This window comes from Pseudochaenichthys georgianus, unplaced genomic scaffold (assembly GCF_902827115.2).
Source record: "Pseudochaenichthys georgianus unplaced genomic scaffold, fPseGeo1.2 scaffold_1131_arrow_ctg1, whole genome shotgun sequence".
Lineage (NCBI taxonomy): Eukaryota > Metazoa > Chordata > Actinopteri > Perciformes > Channichthyidae > Pseudochaenichthys > Pseudochaenichthys georgianus.
Window position 1 is genome coordinate 28,273 of NW_027262078.1, and position 13,888 is coordinate 42,160.

Here is a 13,888-nt window from a genome sequence, read left to right on the forward strand (position 1 = left end):
ACAACAACAATGGCGGATCGCAGAGTTGCTATCGTGCTCCGGACGCTATTGACCATGCTACAGTTGTTTGTGCAACATCTACAGCAATAATGATGAGGCAATAGCCCCGCCTCTCCCCACCTCTGCTGCTCACCCCCACGTCAAAGTAAACTGCACCCTGAATTCAGATTATTTATCTTTCTCTCGCGAGTGAAGTCTAATCTGACAGGACGGAGACACGCAGCTCTGCTCACCTGCAGCTCCTCCCGCTGCAGCAAAACACACACTTCAAGTCAGATCATCACCTTAGCTATTTTAATTACCTCTCAAACTAAACTAGCTATAAATATGTTTATTTGTACTGTCGGCCGGGTCACTCGTTACTGGATGAGCTGCTGCATGGAACAGACACTGACGCTGAGAGAGCGGGAGGAAAAAGAGAGGCTCCGTGTATTTTATCATTATATGATATAGAGTCGTTATTCATTTGTTTTAAAGCTCAATAAATAACAAAGAAGACCTTTGACCGGCACTTTTATCATTTAGTCCGGAAGATTTAAACTTTAATACACGCTGACTGGCGAAAAACTCTGCCCGGTTCCCTCGGCCCCCACCGCGGAGAATAAACAGAAGGGCAACCATGACAACCATGCTTCTTCGCTGCTCTTGTGGAGGCACAGCGCCACGTAGAGGCTCCTGCATGTACTGCAGCTTCTCCAGCGGTTGGAGCTAAACGGAGCGGTCTCGTGTGGGCAGACACTATCCGGATAATTATTGCGTGCGGACGGAAGCTTGTTTGTGATTGCGTTTACGTTAATCCTATGCGTTTAGCCGTTTTCGTCCTCGTGTGGCCGCAGCCTTAATGGATTCTGTGTGTTGTAAACTGCGTTATGATATATATCTGTCCTTCTGTTGGATATTAATGACATGCGTAATGTCCACTTTCGGCAAGAGAGTTCCCGATCAGAGACGAACAAAGTGTGTGGATCTGAATGGGCTTCGAGCGTCAGAGGGTCAGAGGTCTAACCTGCTTTGGAAACAGAGCCCACGTTTCTCCCACCGGCATTTCTACGCTCTGGAACATTCCCAAACCTCAGTGAGCGTGGAGACGGTGAAATGAGACAGTTGGCATCAAACTCTTTGAATGAAGACATGTTAGTATTCAGAGGGGTTGGCACTGAAGAACCTGCATCACAGGAAGCTAACGTACCTCACGAACGTGCAGCATGCTGGGTAATGGCAGTGTGTGTGTGTGTGTGTGTGTGTGTGTGTGTGTGTGTGTGTGTGTGTGTGTGTGTGTGTGTGTGTGTGTGTGTGTGTGTGTGTGTGTGTGTGTGTGTGTGTGTGTGTGTGTGTGTGTGTGTGTGTGTGTGTGTGTGTGTGTGTGTGTGTGTGTGTGTGTATGTTAGTGAGTGAGTGAGTGAGTGAGTGAGTGAGTGTGAGTGTGTGTGTGTGTGTGTGTGTGAGTCAGATGATGCTCCTCAGCTCCCGGTCGCTCAGCTGATTGGTCTCCATGATCTTCAGCAGCTGCTCGGAGTATCGGCTCTGGTCCTGCAGGAAGTGAGGAATCCTCACGTTCTCCATCTGAGCCGACGCCTTCAGGCGATCCACGTCCTCGAAGGACACCTGGGGAATACAAGAGACACGGCCGGCTGCAGTTACACTCAGACGTTACGAGGGACCGTCAGAACCAGAACCGTTGGAGCAATGGAACTGGTCCTGTGTTCACACCGCATGTCAGTTTATTTTGGATTCACGTGAAATCAAGCGTCTCATCAGTTCCCTGTTGAACTCAGGAACTCCAGAGGTCCTGAGATATTGTACTCAAAAGGATACACAGATACGAGTTACTGTCAATACAATACATATATAGAAATGTGTATGTTACGTTTCTAACTGGGCCTTTAAAAGTCCTGAGATAGTGAGGAGAGGAGAGAAGGAAGGAAGGAAGGAAGAAAGAAGAAATGAGGGAAGAAGGAAGGAAAGAAGAAGGAAGGAAGAAGGAAGGAGGAAGAAAGAAAGAAGGAAGGAAGAAGGAATGAGGGAAGGAGGAAGAAAGAAGAAAGAAGGAAGGACGAAAGAAGGAAGAAGGAAGGAAGAAGGAAGGAAGGAAAAGCCGACGAAAAGGCGGGAAACGCTTCTGAAGATCATCCAGTGGATCAATGTCACACCGCTGCTCAGTGAGTCGGTGAATATATACATTATATATTAAATGAAGATGGAGGCGGTGTCCTCCTCACCTTCCCCAGAGCCATCAGCAGGGGGAAGTTGATCTTGTCTCTGAACCTCAGGATCTTCAGGATGCCGTCCAGATACACCTGGTCTTTACTGAAGCATCCTGCAGGAGGAGGAGGAGATGAGATAAGTACTTCTTTATTGATCCCAATTTGGGAAATGTTAGAGTCGCAGCAGCATAAAAAGACAAGGCATTGCACACATGATGTAATGCAGTGGTCTGAGGACCCTCACCTGGCTGCTTGGTGTCCCTCTGGCCCCTCTTGGCCCTCACGCAGTAGTCCCAGCGGGTGTTGGGGTCCTGCAGGAAGCCCCCCAGGCAGTGGAAGAGCTGGCAGAAGGACATGCTGCTGGCCTGGTGCACGGTGTAGTACAGAAGAGCTGCTCTCCACAGGGTGGGGTCCTTCCTGAAGAGGACACTGTGCAGGCTGGCCAGACCCTCCTCTGTGGGGTTCAGGGGCCTCAGGTTGAGCCTCCTGCGGGCCGACGCGCTGCTCCACGGCTGCTGCAGGTTGTTCAGCCCGCGGAAATAATGAGTTCCTGGAGGAGGGAGGGAGAAGTTTCCGGAACCACTCAAAACGCACGTCAGGCAAGTTTAGGCACTTTTAAACACAAGGCAATTCAAAGTGCAATCCTCAGAGGTGTAAAGTAACTAAGTAGATGTACTCAAGAATTGTACTCAAGCAACATTTTAAGATACTTGTACTTTACGAGTATTTCTTGCCATCAGTTAAATCCATGAAATAAAGAGTTCCTGGAGATCAACCCTAACAACGGCCAAAGAAGCAGCCTCTGTCGTTTCTAAGGAAGTGAGAATTAGAGAAGGAAGTTATACCGAAATGAGACTAAATGATAAATCTACAATACTAAGTACACTATCGTCCTCCAGGACCCCACACATAGAAGACCCCCCTCACCGATCTCGTGCCGCAGCATCCCCTCCAGCCAGTGCTCTCTGGCGCTGCAGATGTTGATGGTGAGGGTCGGGCGGCTGTTCACCACCGTCATGGAGGCTCTGGAGAGCAGGTCCTCCGTCACCTGCACCACGATCTGTTGAACACACACACCATGTCACACCATGTCGGGGGATCCTTCGCCCTGCATGTCCTCCTCCTTCGCCCTGCATGTCCTCCTCCTTCGCCCTGCATGTCCTCCTCCTTCGCCCTGCATGTCCTCCTCCTTCGCCCTGCATGTCCTCCTCCTTCGCCCTGCATGTCCTCCTTCGCCCTGCATGTCCTCCTCCTTCGCCCTGCATGTCCTCCTTCGCCCTGCATGTCCTCCTCCTTCGCCCGGCATGTCCTCCTCCTTCGCCCTCTGACGCAGACGCTCAGCCTCGGACAGCCACCGTCCCCCGTAAGGAGGGGCTGCCCTCGCATGTTGTTGTTGTTACCAGCTTGTGAGCGGGCAGCTCTCGCTCAGAGATGGTTATTGTCGTGGGACACCTGGAACACATCCTTCTCGGGCGTAGGTGACCCAGAGGTGTAAGATCCTCAGCCATAACGAGAACTAAAGTTCAGTCTGACAGCTCACGTGTTTCTTAATATGTTTATTAGAAGCAGCATACGGTTTGGGTTTGGCGTCTAGGCCCGAGTCTCACCACTCCACAGATTTACAAAGAACATTGAGTGATGATTAGATAACTATCCCCGAGCCTACAGGTGAAGCTGGGGTGGACATATGGACCGTAGGAGCCAGGGGGAGAACCCCTAACCCTCTGATTGGGGCCCTGAGGCACATCAACCATACACTCACAATTAAATGTAAAATAAATGCTGTATATTATCCTATAACCTGTCCAATCCACTTACACAACTTCCCAACATCAGTGAAGTATCCCAACAGGAAGCTCAGGAAAAGGTTGGTTTTTTAAATAAAAGCCCCAGAAGCCACAATAAAGCCATCAACACCTACTCAGCACTAGATATGTGCACGACAACTGATGATAAGTGTCTTTTTAGGGTTAGTTACAAAGCTTGTGTTCTTGTGACTCTGTCCTGCCTGTTATGTGCTAATAACATGTCTGAGTAGGCGGATAAGTATTCAAATAATGTCTATAAATAAGTTGTGTCTCTGCAGACTGCGAACATATCATCTGGGTAACAGAAAAACGTATACTGTCATTTGAAGCTCGGCTCGACACGATTGGTGCAGAAAGAGTTGTGTGAGTTTATCGTTTGGGTTCTCCTTGAATGCTATTCCCTCTCTTGTATTTCCTTCACTGTCTAAACCTATTAAGACTCTCCCAAGGATGCTCGGTGTGTGTGTTCAGTGGGCCATTAATAACCCGGTGATGTAACGTGTCTTTGTTGGTGGTTACATAAAGCAAAGTGCAGGATGACTTCAGGGAGCGACTGGTTTTTTGCAAGGTCTGATTCTCCCCGGAGCTGATTGGCTGTGACGCTGCTGATCTGATATCATGTCAGCATCCAGAACACCCCCCAAAGACACCACGCTACAAACAACAGCCTCTTAATGACTTCACAACAAGTGCAGAAATGCAATTGGAGTTATTCATGACTATTTGTGTGTTCACGAGCCATTGTTTTGCCACACAATTACATATTAAACCAGTAGAAAGATGCAAAAAGTAGTAAGGACGTAATGTTGCAAGGCATACAACAACATATACACAAAATACCCCTCAGTCAGGCTGGAAATTGGATTGAAAGTGGCGCAAAAGTCTGATTACACAACGTCAGGAGAATCTTCCTGCTCGTGATGAAGATTCTCCTGACATCCAACTTTTTGACTTTATCTTAAATAACCTGAAGTGGGAACTGTCAGAACTGCGCTTGGTGGAGTTGAAATCCAACTACAACGCCTTAAGATTGTGCACATTTTAAAGTAAATGCATGTGTTTTTCTCCTCGTACCTCCCCCACACAGCCCTCCTTCTCCATGTACTTCTTGACGTTGTGGCAGACGCGACTCTTGCTCAGCAGATTTCCTCCGGTGGCTTGTTCAAACTTCTCATAGCTGCCGTACCTCTGCAGAGCCAACTCCATGATGTTCACCGCCTGAAGAGAGGAGGAAACATACTGCTGGTGATGCGGAGGACATTGTTGAATAATGGCAGGTTTGAAAGAAAAACAAAGCGAGTCTAGTCCAAACTGAACGTTGTTACTTTATATTATTGTAACTGTTTCCAACAAGAACGGTAGTAGACGGGGAAAATGCACTCGAACGAAAAGGATACATACTTGCACTTTAAAATAAAAGCATTTAATGTCAAAAATGTCGTCCTTAACTTTTGTCAGGAAGCAAATAAACAAATAATGTTACTGCCTTCAATAAAGAAAGTTACAACAGACATAAAGGACTTGGCAATAACTGCAAGATGTGCTGATGAGAAGCTATATGAGATAGCAAGAAACCTAGACTGTTAGACAGATATTAAACAAATCAAAGTTAGTCAGACGACTCGTATAGAAGAAAAGAAAAAGGCAAATACTACAACTTTTTAACGACCAACTATGGGGTTCCTCAGGGCTTTATACTGGGTACATTCTTTTTTTTCTTACAATAAAACCCAACATCTCATTTCATTTTTACACTGATACCACCTCTCTTAGAGCATCTCTCTCTTAGAATAGCTAAAGAATGACTATGAATACCTGTTGGGAGAGTTTAAAACATTAGATTACAATTATCGAGCTAAGATAAGTGTTCTGTTCAACCCATTATTTTATTTTTAAGAATTTTGACCCGACACGTAAAGAAAAGAAAAATACTACAACCTTTTAACGACCGACTATGGGGTTCCTCAGGGCTCTATACTGGGTACATTTTAAATTAAATGCTGCTCTTATTTACAATAAAACCCAACATCTCATTTCGTTTTTACGCTGATACCACCTCTCCTAGAGCCTAATAGCTACAGGATGACTATGAATACATATTGGGAGAGTTTAAAACATTATATTACAATGATTGAGCTATGATCAGTGTTCAACCCATTATTTGATTTTTAAGAATTTTGACCCGACACATAAAGAAAAGACAAATACTAAAACTTTTTAACGACCAACTATGGGGTTCCTCAGGGCTCTATACTGGGTACATTATGCATTTTTCTTACAATAAAACCCAACATCTCGTTTCATGTTTAAACTGATACCACCTCTCTTAGAGCATCTCTCTCTTAGAATAGCTAAAGAATGACTCTGAATACATGTTGGGAGAGTTTAAAACATTAGATAACAATGATCGAGCTAAGATAAGTGTTCAACCCATTATTTAATTTTTAAGAATATTGACTTATAGAAAAGACAAATACTACATATTTTTAACGACGAACTATGGGAAGTAGAGGAGTTGTCGATTCCTCTTCATCCTATGGGGTTTAGGGTTTAGGTTGCTCTTATTGACAATAAAACCCAACATCTCTTTTCATTTGTACACTGATACCACCTCTCTTAATGCCTAATAGCTACACGATGACTATGAATACATGTTGGGAGAGTTTAAAACATGAGATTACTACGATTTAGATAAGATAAGAGTTCAACCAATTATTTCATTTTTAAGAATGCTGATGCGACACATAAAGATCTGGACATCTGACAATTGAAAAGTAAACTTGTCTGTTCTCCTTGTGGACAAACTGATATAAAGACAGAGCTTCTAAATGACCTCCAAACTGGTTTTGCATTTCTGTTTCTGCAGTTTCTTGGTACTTAATATGCAACAAAGACTGTGAACTTACACCAGTATATCCCCAATAAATCTTTAAACAAGTGGCAAATGTATACGTCTAGCTCTTCTTATAATTACAGTAAACTGAGCCTTTGGGATATGTGTAAGAAGCAGGTCAATAGGTAAGGAGTAAGTGCAACTAAGGTGGTGTTTATTAACAAATGATAACTGGATTTTTAACAAAAATAAACCGAAGGAAATAAAGCAAAACAGAAAAAATGAAAACACAAATGAAGTAAAGTAAAGCCACCTCCTCACAACTCCAGTGATATCATTTATTAACAGCATGATATAATCTTTAAGAGATACTGAAGATGGTGTTCTTATCCTTTATTATGTATTTATCATGTCCAGTATGTAGAGAGTGATTCCTGCCATTAGTCCGGCTTCACACTAATTTATAATTAAAGTTCCTGTGTAACTCTAGCGCACAGTCTGGCTTTACAATGAATGAATATTAATTTAAGGGCTGCTTCATTACAGTGAACTCTAATGAGTATTAATACCCTCTATTCCCACTGATTAATTATCATTCTGTCAGACAAATGAGATTAAAGCGAAAGGGGTCTTTGGAAAGGCATCGCAGAAAGATTGCCAAACTAGGGCAGAATCGGTTGACTGCGTTTCTTGTTGAAATCTTCCTCTCACGCTTTCCTTTGTCGTGTCTGTGCACGACTTTCTAAAAAAAGCCTGAAACCCAACACCACTGTTTTCCTTCTCACTCTGCATGTATTCGTGGAGGATAGTTCAGAATATGCATTTTAATTCTTGTCTTTTTTTGGTGTGATTCTTCTACAGCTCTAGTGTTACTTATCTAACATGATTATTAATGTGGCTGGTAAATGCCTGATGTGTGAAACGTGTCTTTATCTTCTTGTTCATAGCATATACATCTGTTTTCCGTCCACATATGTATATATTATTCCAACGTACTGTCTTTATTTGCCATTTTTCTACCTATTTCACATATTCCAGCTTTTCTACTTGCTCCACTGTGTCATTTCCACCATTTTGATGTATTTTATTTCTTAAGTATATTGTATTATAACTGCTGGAAGACCCTGGGACTTCAGATGTCCATTGCCAACAACTACCAAGTAGCTTTTGTGCATATTGCAAAAAAGACGTTGAAATCTTAATGTTGTCTTAAGAAGCCCAATGACAAATCCTCCAGTGTTTGCTTAATAAAGTCCTCTGTATCCGGAATTAATTCATCATCCCACCCACCTTCCCTTTCTCTTAGGTAACCTACTCTTCTGAATCAGCTCTGATCCTCCATGACGTTAAACAGCATTGGCAGGAAGTCTCCGAGGTCTCAGTCTGCAGATCTGAGACCAGCCGCCTCAGCGCTGAACTAATGCACCAGGGAAGTTGATGAATGATGCTTCTGGCCCAAATTGGTGTCATTCTGCACCTCATGACCAAATGTACTTTCTCTGTTCGTGCAGCGTACAAGCAAGGTCTTCAGTTTTACTTTGAAAGAGAACTTAAGATGCTTTCAAACCATTACAAAGACTGGGGATAATGATCAGTAAGAATGGGTCCAACCTGATGGTAGTTATTGGAAACCTCAGGGGGAACTTTACAACAAGTTAAACCCATGAATGCACGTCCAATTTTCACTCTTAGCTCTGTTTTGGTCTCCTCCCTCTCCAGAGAAAACACATCTGCCTTTTTAGCTGCCGGTTTGTTCACAAGCTAGTCTGCCATTCAGGGAAGTAGTGCTCAAAGGGTTTATCAGTGTTTAAAAACTATATTAATGCCTCTTTTGCTTTTGTATTGCACAAAGTCATTTAAGCTATTGTTAAAATACAGAAAACATGTTGTCTGTTGCCTCAATAATATAGATACAGTCCACTTGGAAGGCTTATTTGTTACGGCTGTTATTGCTCTCGCCTAGCCGAACAATCCAAGGAAAAATTATTCAAATGTTCCAAAAAGACTGTTGGGAAAATCCTGAATGTCCTCCTCCAACATGAGAGTAGCATGCTAACAAGGCTATCAACTGTAGCTGTGAACATGACAGGATGTGAGATGACCTGGAAGAGCATCAGGACTGCTTGAGGCAGATGATAGCTATGTGATCAACATGATGACTCAGCCTCTATGGAGAGAGACATCAAGCATGCTCATTTCTGACGTGGAGCTAATCTGAATTTTAGAAAAGGTCAGAATCTTTAGAAAAGGTCAGAATATGGAGATTTTGCGAAAGTCATAATTTTTAGATTTTTTAGAAAAAGTAATTTTTTTTTAGAAAAAGTCAGAATTTTTTGAAAAGGTCAACATTTTTAGAAAAGGTCAGAATCTTTAGAAAAAGTCAGAATATGGAGATTTAGCGAAAAAGTGTGTTTCTAACAAAGACAGAGAACGTTACCTGTGTGAGGAAGCGATCGGAGGCGATGCTGTGCCGGGCCAGAACCAGCGGAGGAACCGGGTTGCTGTACTCAAACTGTGGGTTGTAGTTGAAGTCAGACTTGAAGAACTTGGCCTTCTCTTTCTCCACGTTGGACGGCTTGATGGCGGAGAGGATGCAGAGCCTCTTGGTGTTCTCCACTTCCCGTGTGACGGATGCTTTGTGCAGCGAGGGGAGTTTAGTGCGAGGGGAACTCAGGGTCTTCCTGGTCGGTGGGGCCGTACGAGGGTTCAACCCCATCGTACTTCCCACTACTGCGATGTTTCGAGCTGGTTTGGACAGATTTCCTGAGAGGACTCGGTTTGTCTGTGCTGGTTTAACGCCTACATCTGGTGCTCGACACTTTTTAGGGGCTTTTCTTTTGGTTGTTACTGTGGCGCCATATTTCACAGATGTTTTTGGCCTCTTGAAGGGCTTGGGACTCTTCTTCTCTTGTTCCTCCGCCTGCAGCAGGGCGTTGTAGCTGCCGCTGCTGAAGAGGTCTTTGAGGACGCTGGAGGAAATCTTCTCCAGGTAAACCTGGCCCGGACTCAGCGCCTTGTCAGCCGAGTTCAGGATGTACTTTTTGGACATTTCTACTTCAGGCCAGTGGAGTCTTTCTGAAAGAAGGGAGACGAGACACCAGTGAGCGAAGACAGTGAGAGCGTGAGCTGCTAACTTTAGGATCAGACGCCTTCACAGACAGCTTGATCCTCTTATCAAGGAGGGATACGATTAGATCTGTACCAATGACAAGCTAAAAGGTGATACATATAGAAACAACATTTGCAATCACTATTTGTTTTAGCATCTCAGCAAGTTACAACTTTCTTTCCCCACATTGTGGTGTCCTTCAGAGCCATAATGGTGTTTCTGACACAGTCTCTTGAGCGTCTTCCATCTCAGAGGGAATGATTCCAGAGCCCGGCAGGAACGCTCAGGGGTCAGAGGGCAGGAACGCTCAGGGGTCAGAGTGCAGGAACGCTCAGGGGTCAGAGGGCAGGAATGCTCAGGGGTCAGAGGGCAGGAACGCTCAGGGGTCAGAGGGCAGGAACGCTCAGGGGTCAGAGGGCAGGAACGCTCAGAGGTCAGAGGGCAGGAACGCTCAGGGGTCAGAGGGCAGGAACGCTCAGGGGTCAGAGGGCAGGAACGCTCAGGGGTCAGAGGGCAGGAACGCTCAGGGGTCAGAGGGCAGGAACGCTCAGAGGTCAGAGGGCAGGAACGCTCAGGGGTCAGAGGGCAGGAAGGCTCAGGGGTCAGAGGGCAGGAACGCTCAGGGGTCAGAGGGCAGGAACGCTCAGGGGTCAGAGGGCAGGAAGGCTCAGGGGTCAGAGGGCAGGAACGCTCAGGGGTCAGAGGGCAGGAACGCTCAGGGGTCAGAGGGCAGGAAGGCTCAGGGGTCAGAGGGCAGGTCTGAGCAGTTTCCAGTAAGGTGAGCTGGAACATCGTCACCACAGAGAGGCAGGATAGAGGCTGGAGCGCTGAGGCAGAATCGACCACAGACAGAAACTAATGCCGGCAGGACGGAGGAGACACGAGGACTCTCACACACTATTATCTAACACTTCAGCTGGTTATCTCATCTTTCAGATCAGCCTCAAATGATGGTCTTATATCACTTCCTACTGTAGGCCAGGAAGTGAGCAGCCAAGCATCTCCTGGGTGTTTTATTCCCAGCCAGTTACCTTTGATCATATGAAAGTTACGAGAGACAACACAGTCCTGAAACCTGTGTACTTCAACTACAGAATAAATCAAGACTGAAGCGCCGGCCGTTCAGACGTCACCATGATGAACAGATGAAGAGCATCAATCAGCACCGAGTACACTCTGCCATAACTCTCAACAACACAGGCTGTGATACACTAACACAGGCACTCAAAGACACAGTATGTATTATACCGAGTACTGACATGTACTCTAAGGCCAGGTACGCTTATTTACAGTCATGGAACACACTATCAACGTGTCTTAGCCCTAACATACTAAACAAGGTACGTGCAACATAAGAAAAATGTCAGTTGTGAGCTAATTTTAATTTGTATGCAACTGTGTACTTCTACTCCTAACAGAGTATTACTACACTCTGAGTACGTTCTACTTTTACTCAAGTACAAGACCTGAGTATTTCTACTCTTACTCAAGTACAAGACCTGAGTATTTCTACTCTTACTCAAGTACAAGATCTGAGTATTTCTACTCTTACTCAAGTACAAGACCTGAGTATTTCTACTCTTACTCAAGTACAAGATCTCAGTACTTCTACTCTTACTCAAGTACAATATCTCAGTACTTCTACTCTTACTCAAGTACAAGACCTGAGTATTTCTACTTTTACTAAAGTACAAGATCTGAGTATTTATACTCTTACTCATGTACAATATCTGAGTACTTCTACTCTTACTCAAGTACAAGATCTGAGTATTTCTACTTTTACTCGAGAACAAGATCTGAGTATTTATACTCTTACTCAAGTACAAGATCTGAGTATTTATACTCTTACTCAAGTACAAGATCTGAGTATTTATACTCTTACTCAAGTACAAGATCTCAATACTTCTACTCTTACTCAAGTACAAGATCTGAGTACTTCTACTTTTACTCAAGTACAAGATCTGAGTACTTCTACTTTGCTCAAGTACAAGATCTGAGTACTTCTACTTTTACTCAAGTTCAAGATCTGAGTACTTCTACTTTTACTCAAGTACAAGATCTCAGTACTTCTACTCTTACTCAAGTACAAGATCTGAGTACTTCTCCCTCCTTTCCCTAAGCTATCATGCTAATTTAACTAGCTAGTTGTTGGTACACAGGTAGCTTTAATTGACCTCCTTGCTATAAAGGAATATTACATGTATGTAATCCTTGTCCCTGATATGCAGTGACTCCTCCAGGTGACTGCACTTCCAGCTACAGTCACTACACTCAACAGAAAGAGAAGATAAATGCAGATTACCTGTGACTTTAATGGACTCCAGCATCCTCTCCGTTCACCTGAGCGTTAGCCACTCAGCAAAGTTAGCCTAGCAGAACGAGCCGGCTAATAAAGACTAGATATAAACCAAAGCGAGTTACCTGTACTTACTACGTGTCACGATAAACCAGTAGGCTACATATATGTATAAGTATTAATATGTATAAGTATTTCTGATGTCTGAAAGCAGAGCGTCCTGCCTTCTCTGAGCTGCAGACAAACTGACAGCAGAGAGAGAGCGAGAGGCTTTAGTGCTGTTCCCATGGTTACGTTGATAAGAACGCAATACACACAGTGCTCATGGGAAATGTAGTCCGTCCATCCAAGTAGGTTTACACCTACGAGATATTTTATAGTGTTTGGTACACACAAAGACACAGAAATAATAATATTCAGAAGAAAAAAGATTGCAATTATAAATATAGCAATCTTTATAATTAAAGCTATTTAAAAAAAGGATAGGCCTATGTAAAAGGATTGTAGTACTAATTAAACATAAAGACAATATTTACACACAATATAAATATGTGAGAGACTGAATACAGTACAATATAATAAGACAAATACTATATACTTCATTCAAGAGGTGGAGCAGAAGTGTCGTGCAGGATTTACAATATTAAAAAGAGACAGCGTAAGACATGACATGGGGAAAATGAACCAGTTTCGTCTTAAATGATCGAAGAATTATGCATACAATTAAAAGCAGTGCTATTTTGTTATCAATGGTTTCATTTCAGAGCTCCTGTTATTCCATATGAGGTTATTTACGATTAGCCGCCATGATTGTAGTTTTCTATGGAGCGTTTGTCACCCACCTGGTTCCTTGGGTTCAACTTTATTTGGTCAGTTTCGTGTTAATTGTTTCTCTTTCTTAAAGCAGTAAACAGTAAAGTGCCGTGCTTCTGTTGTCCCGCCTCCAGGTATGTTGTATATAAAAGGATAGACAACATGGTTTAAGAATATCTGGCGGCCCTTTGGATTTATCAGATGATCAAAGAGATGACTAACTGCAGACCAATGCAGTTTCCCCGCTAAATTGTTATGGCTTTGAATGATAACCATTTCATTTTGCCATGTTTTCTTTTCTTAAGCATATTTATGAGTAAAAGATAATGTTTGGAAAATACAATCATGATAGTTATTCTCTCTGTTCACATGCTGCTGGGAAACAGTGACATGGCCTTTTCACACGTTCTGGTCTTTTATTATGCAAGAAGTTAGTTTGACAAACCAAGTACAATTTTGTGGAACCTGTGGACAAAAATACAATTAATTAAAGTCAACGTATCGTTTTTTTAATGTAATTTATAAAATATAATATAATATAATTATTCTCTTAATGAGTCTGTTCAGATTCTGCCGAGACACCGAGACATGAACAGAAGACTAAAAATAAAAAATACCATTTTGTGGAACCTGAGGACAAAGTAAAGGTAATTAAAGTCAGCCAATCATTTTTCACTTTTTTAAAAGTCAATAATGAGTCTGTTCAGATGCTGCTGAGACAGACACGTATCTTTAATATCCCTTAATGATCAGATGTTTTATTTAATTGGCTCAATTCACAATTTTTGGTTTCCGGTGGACAAAATAAATGCAATTAAAGGAAAC

General features: G+C 43.2%; 1 protein-coding gene across 1 annotated transcript; it reads right to left on the minus strand.

Annotated features, from left to right (window-relative positions):
- Positions 1-1,389: 1,389 nt before the first annotated feature.
- matcap2 (microtubule associated tyrosine carboxypeptidase 2) lies at positions 1,390-12,486 on the minus strand. Its single transcript, XM_034076922.1, has 7 exons — positions 12,257-12,486; positions 9,283-9,920; positions 5,087-5,230; positions 3,132-3,264; positions 2,449-2,754; positions 2,220-2,317; positions 1,390-1,605 (listed from the first exon to the last, which is right to left on the minus strand). Exons 1-7 carry the CDS (start codon positions 12,279-12,281, stop codon positions 1,447-1,449), a joined length of 1,503 nt encoding a protein of 500 aa, XP_033932813.1. The 5' UTR covers positions 12,282-12,486; the 3' UTR covers positions 1,390-1,446.
- Positions 12,487-13,888: the final 1,402 nt, after the last annotated feature.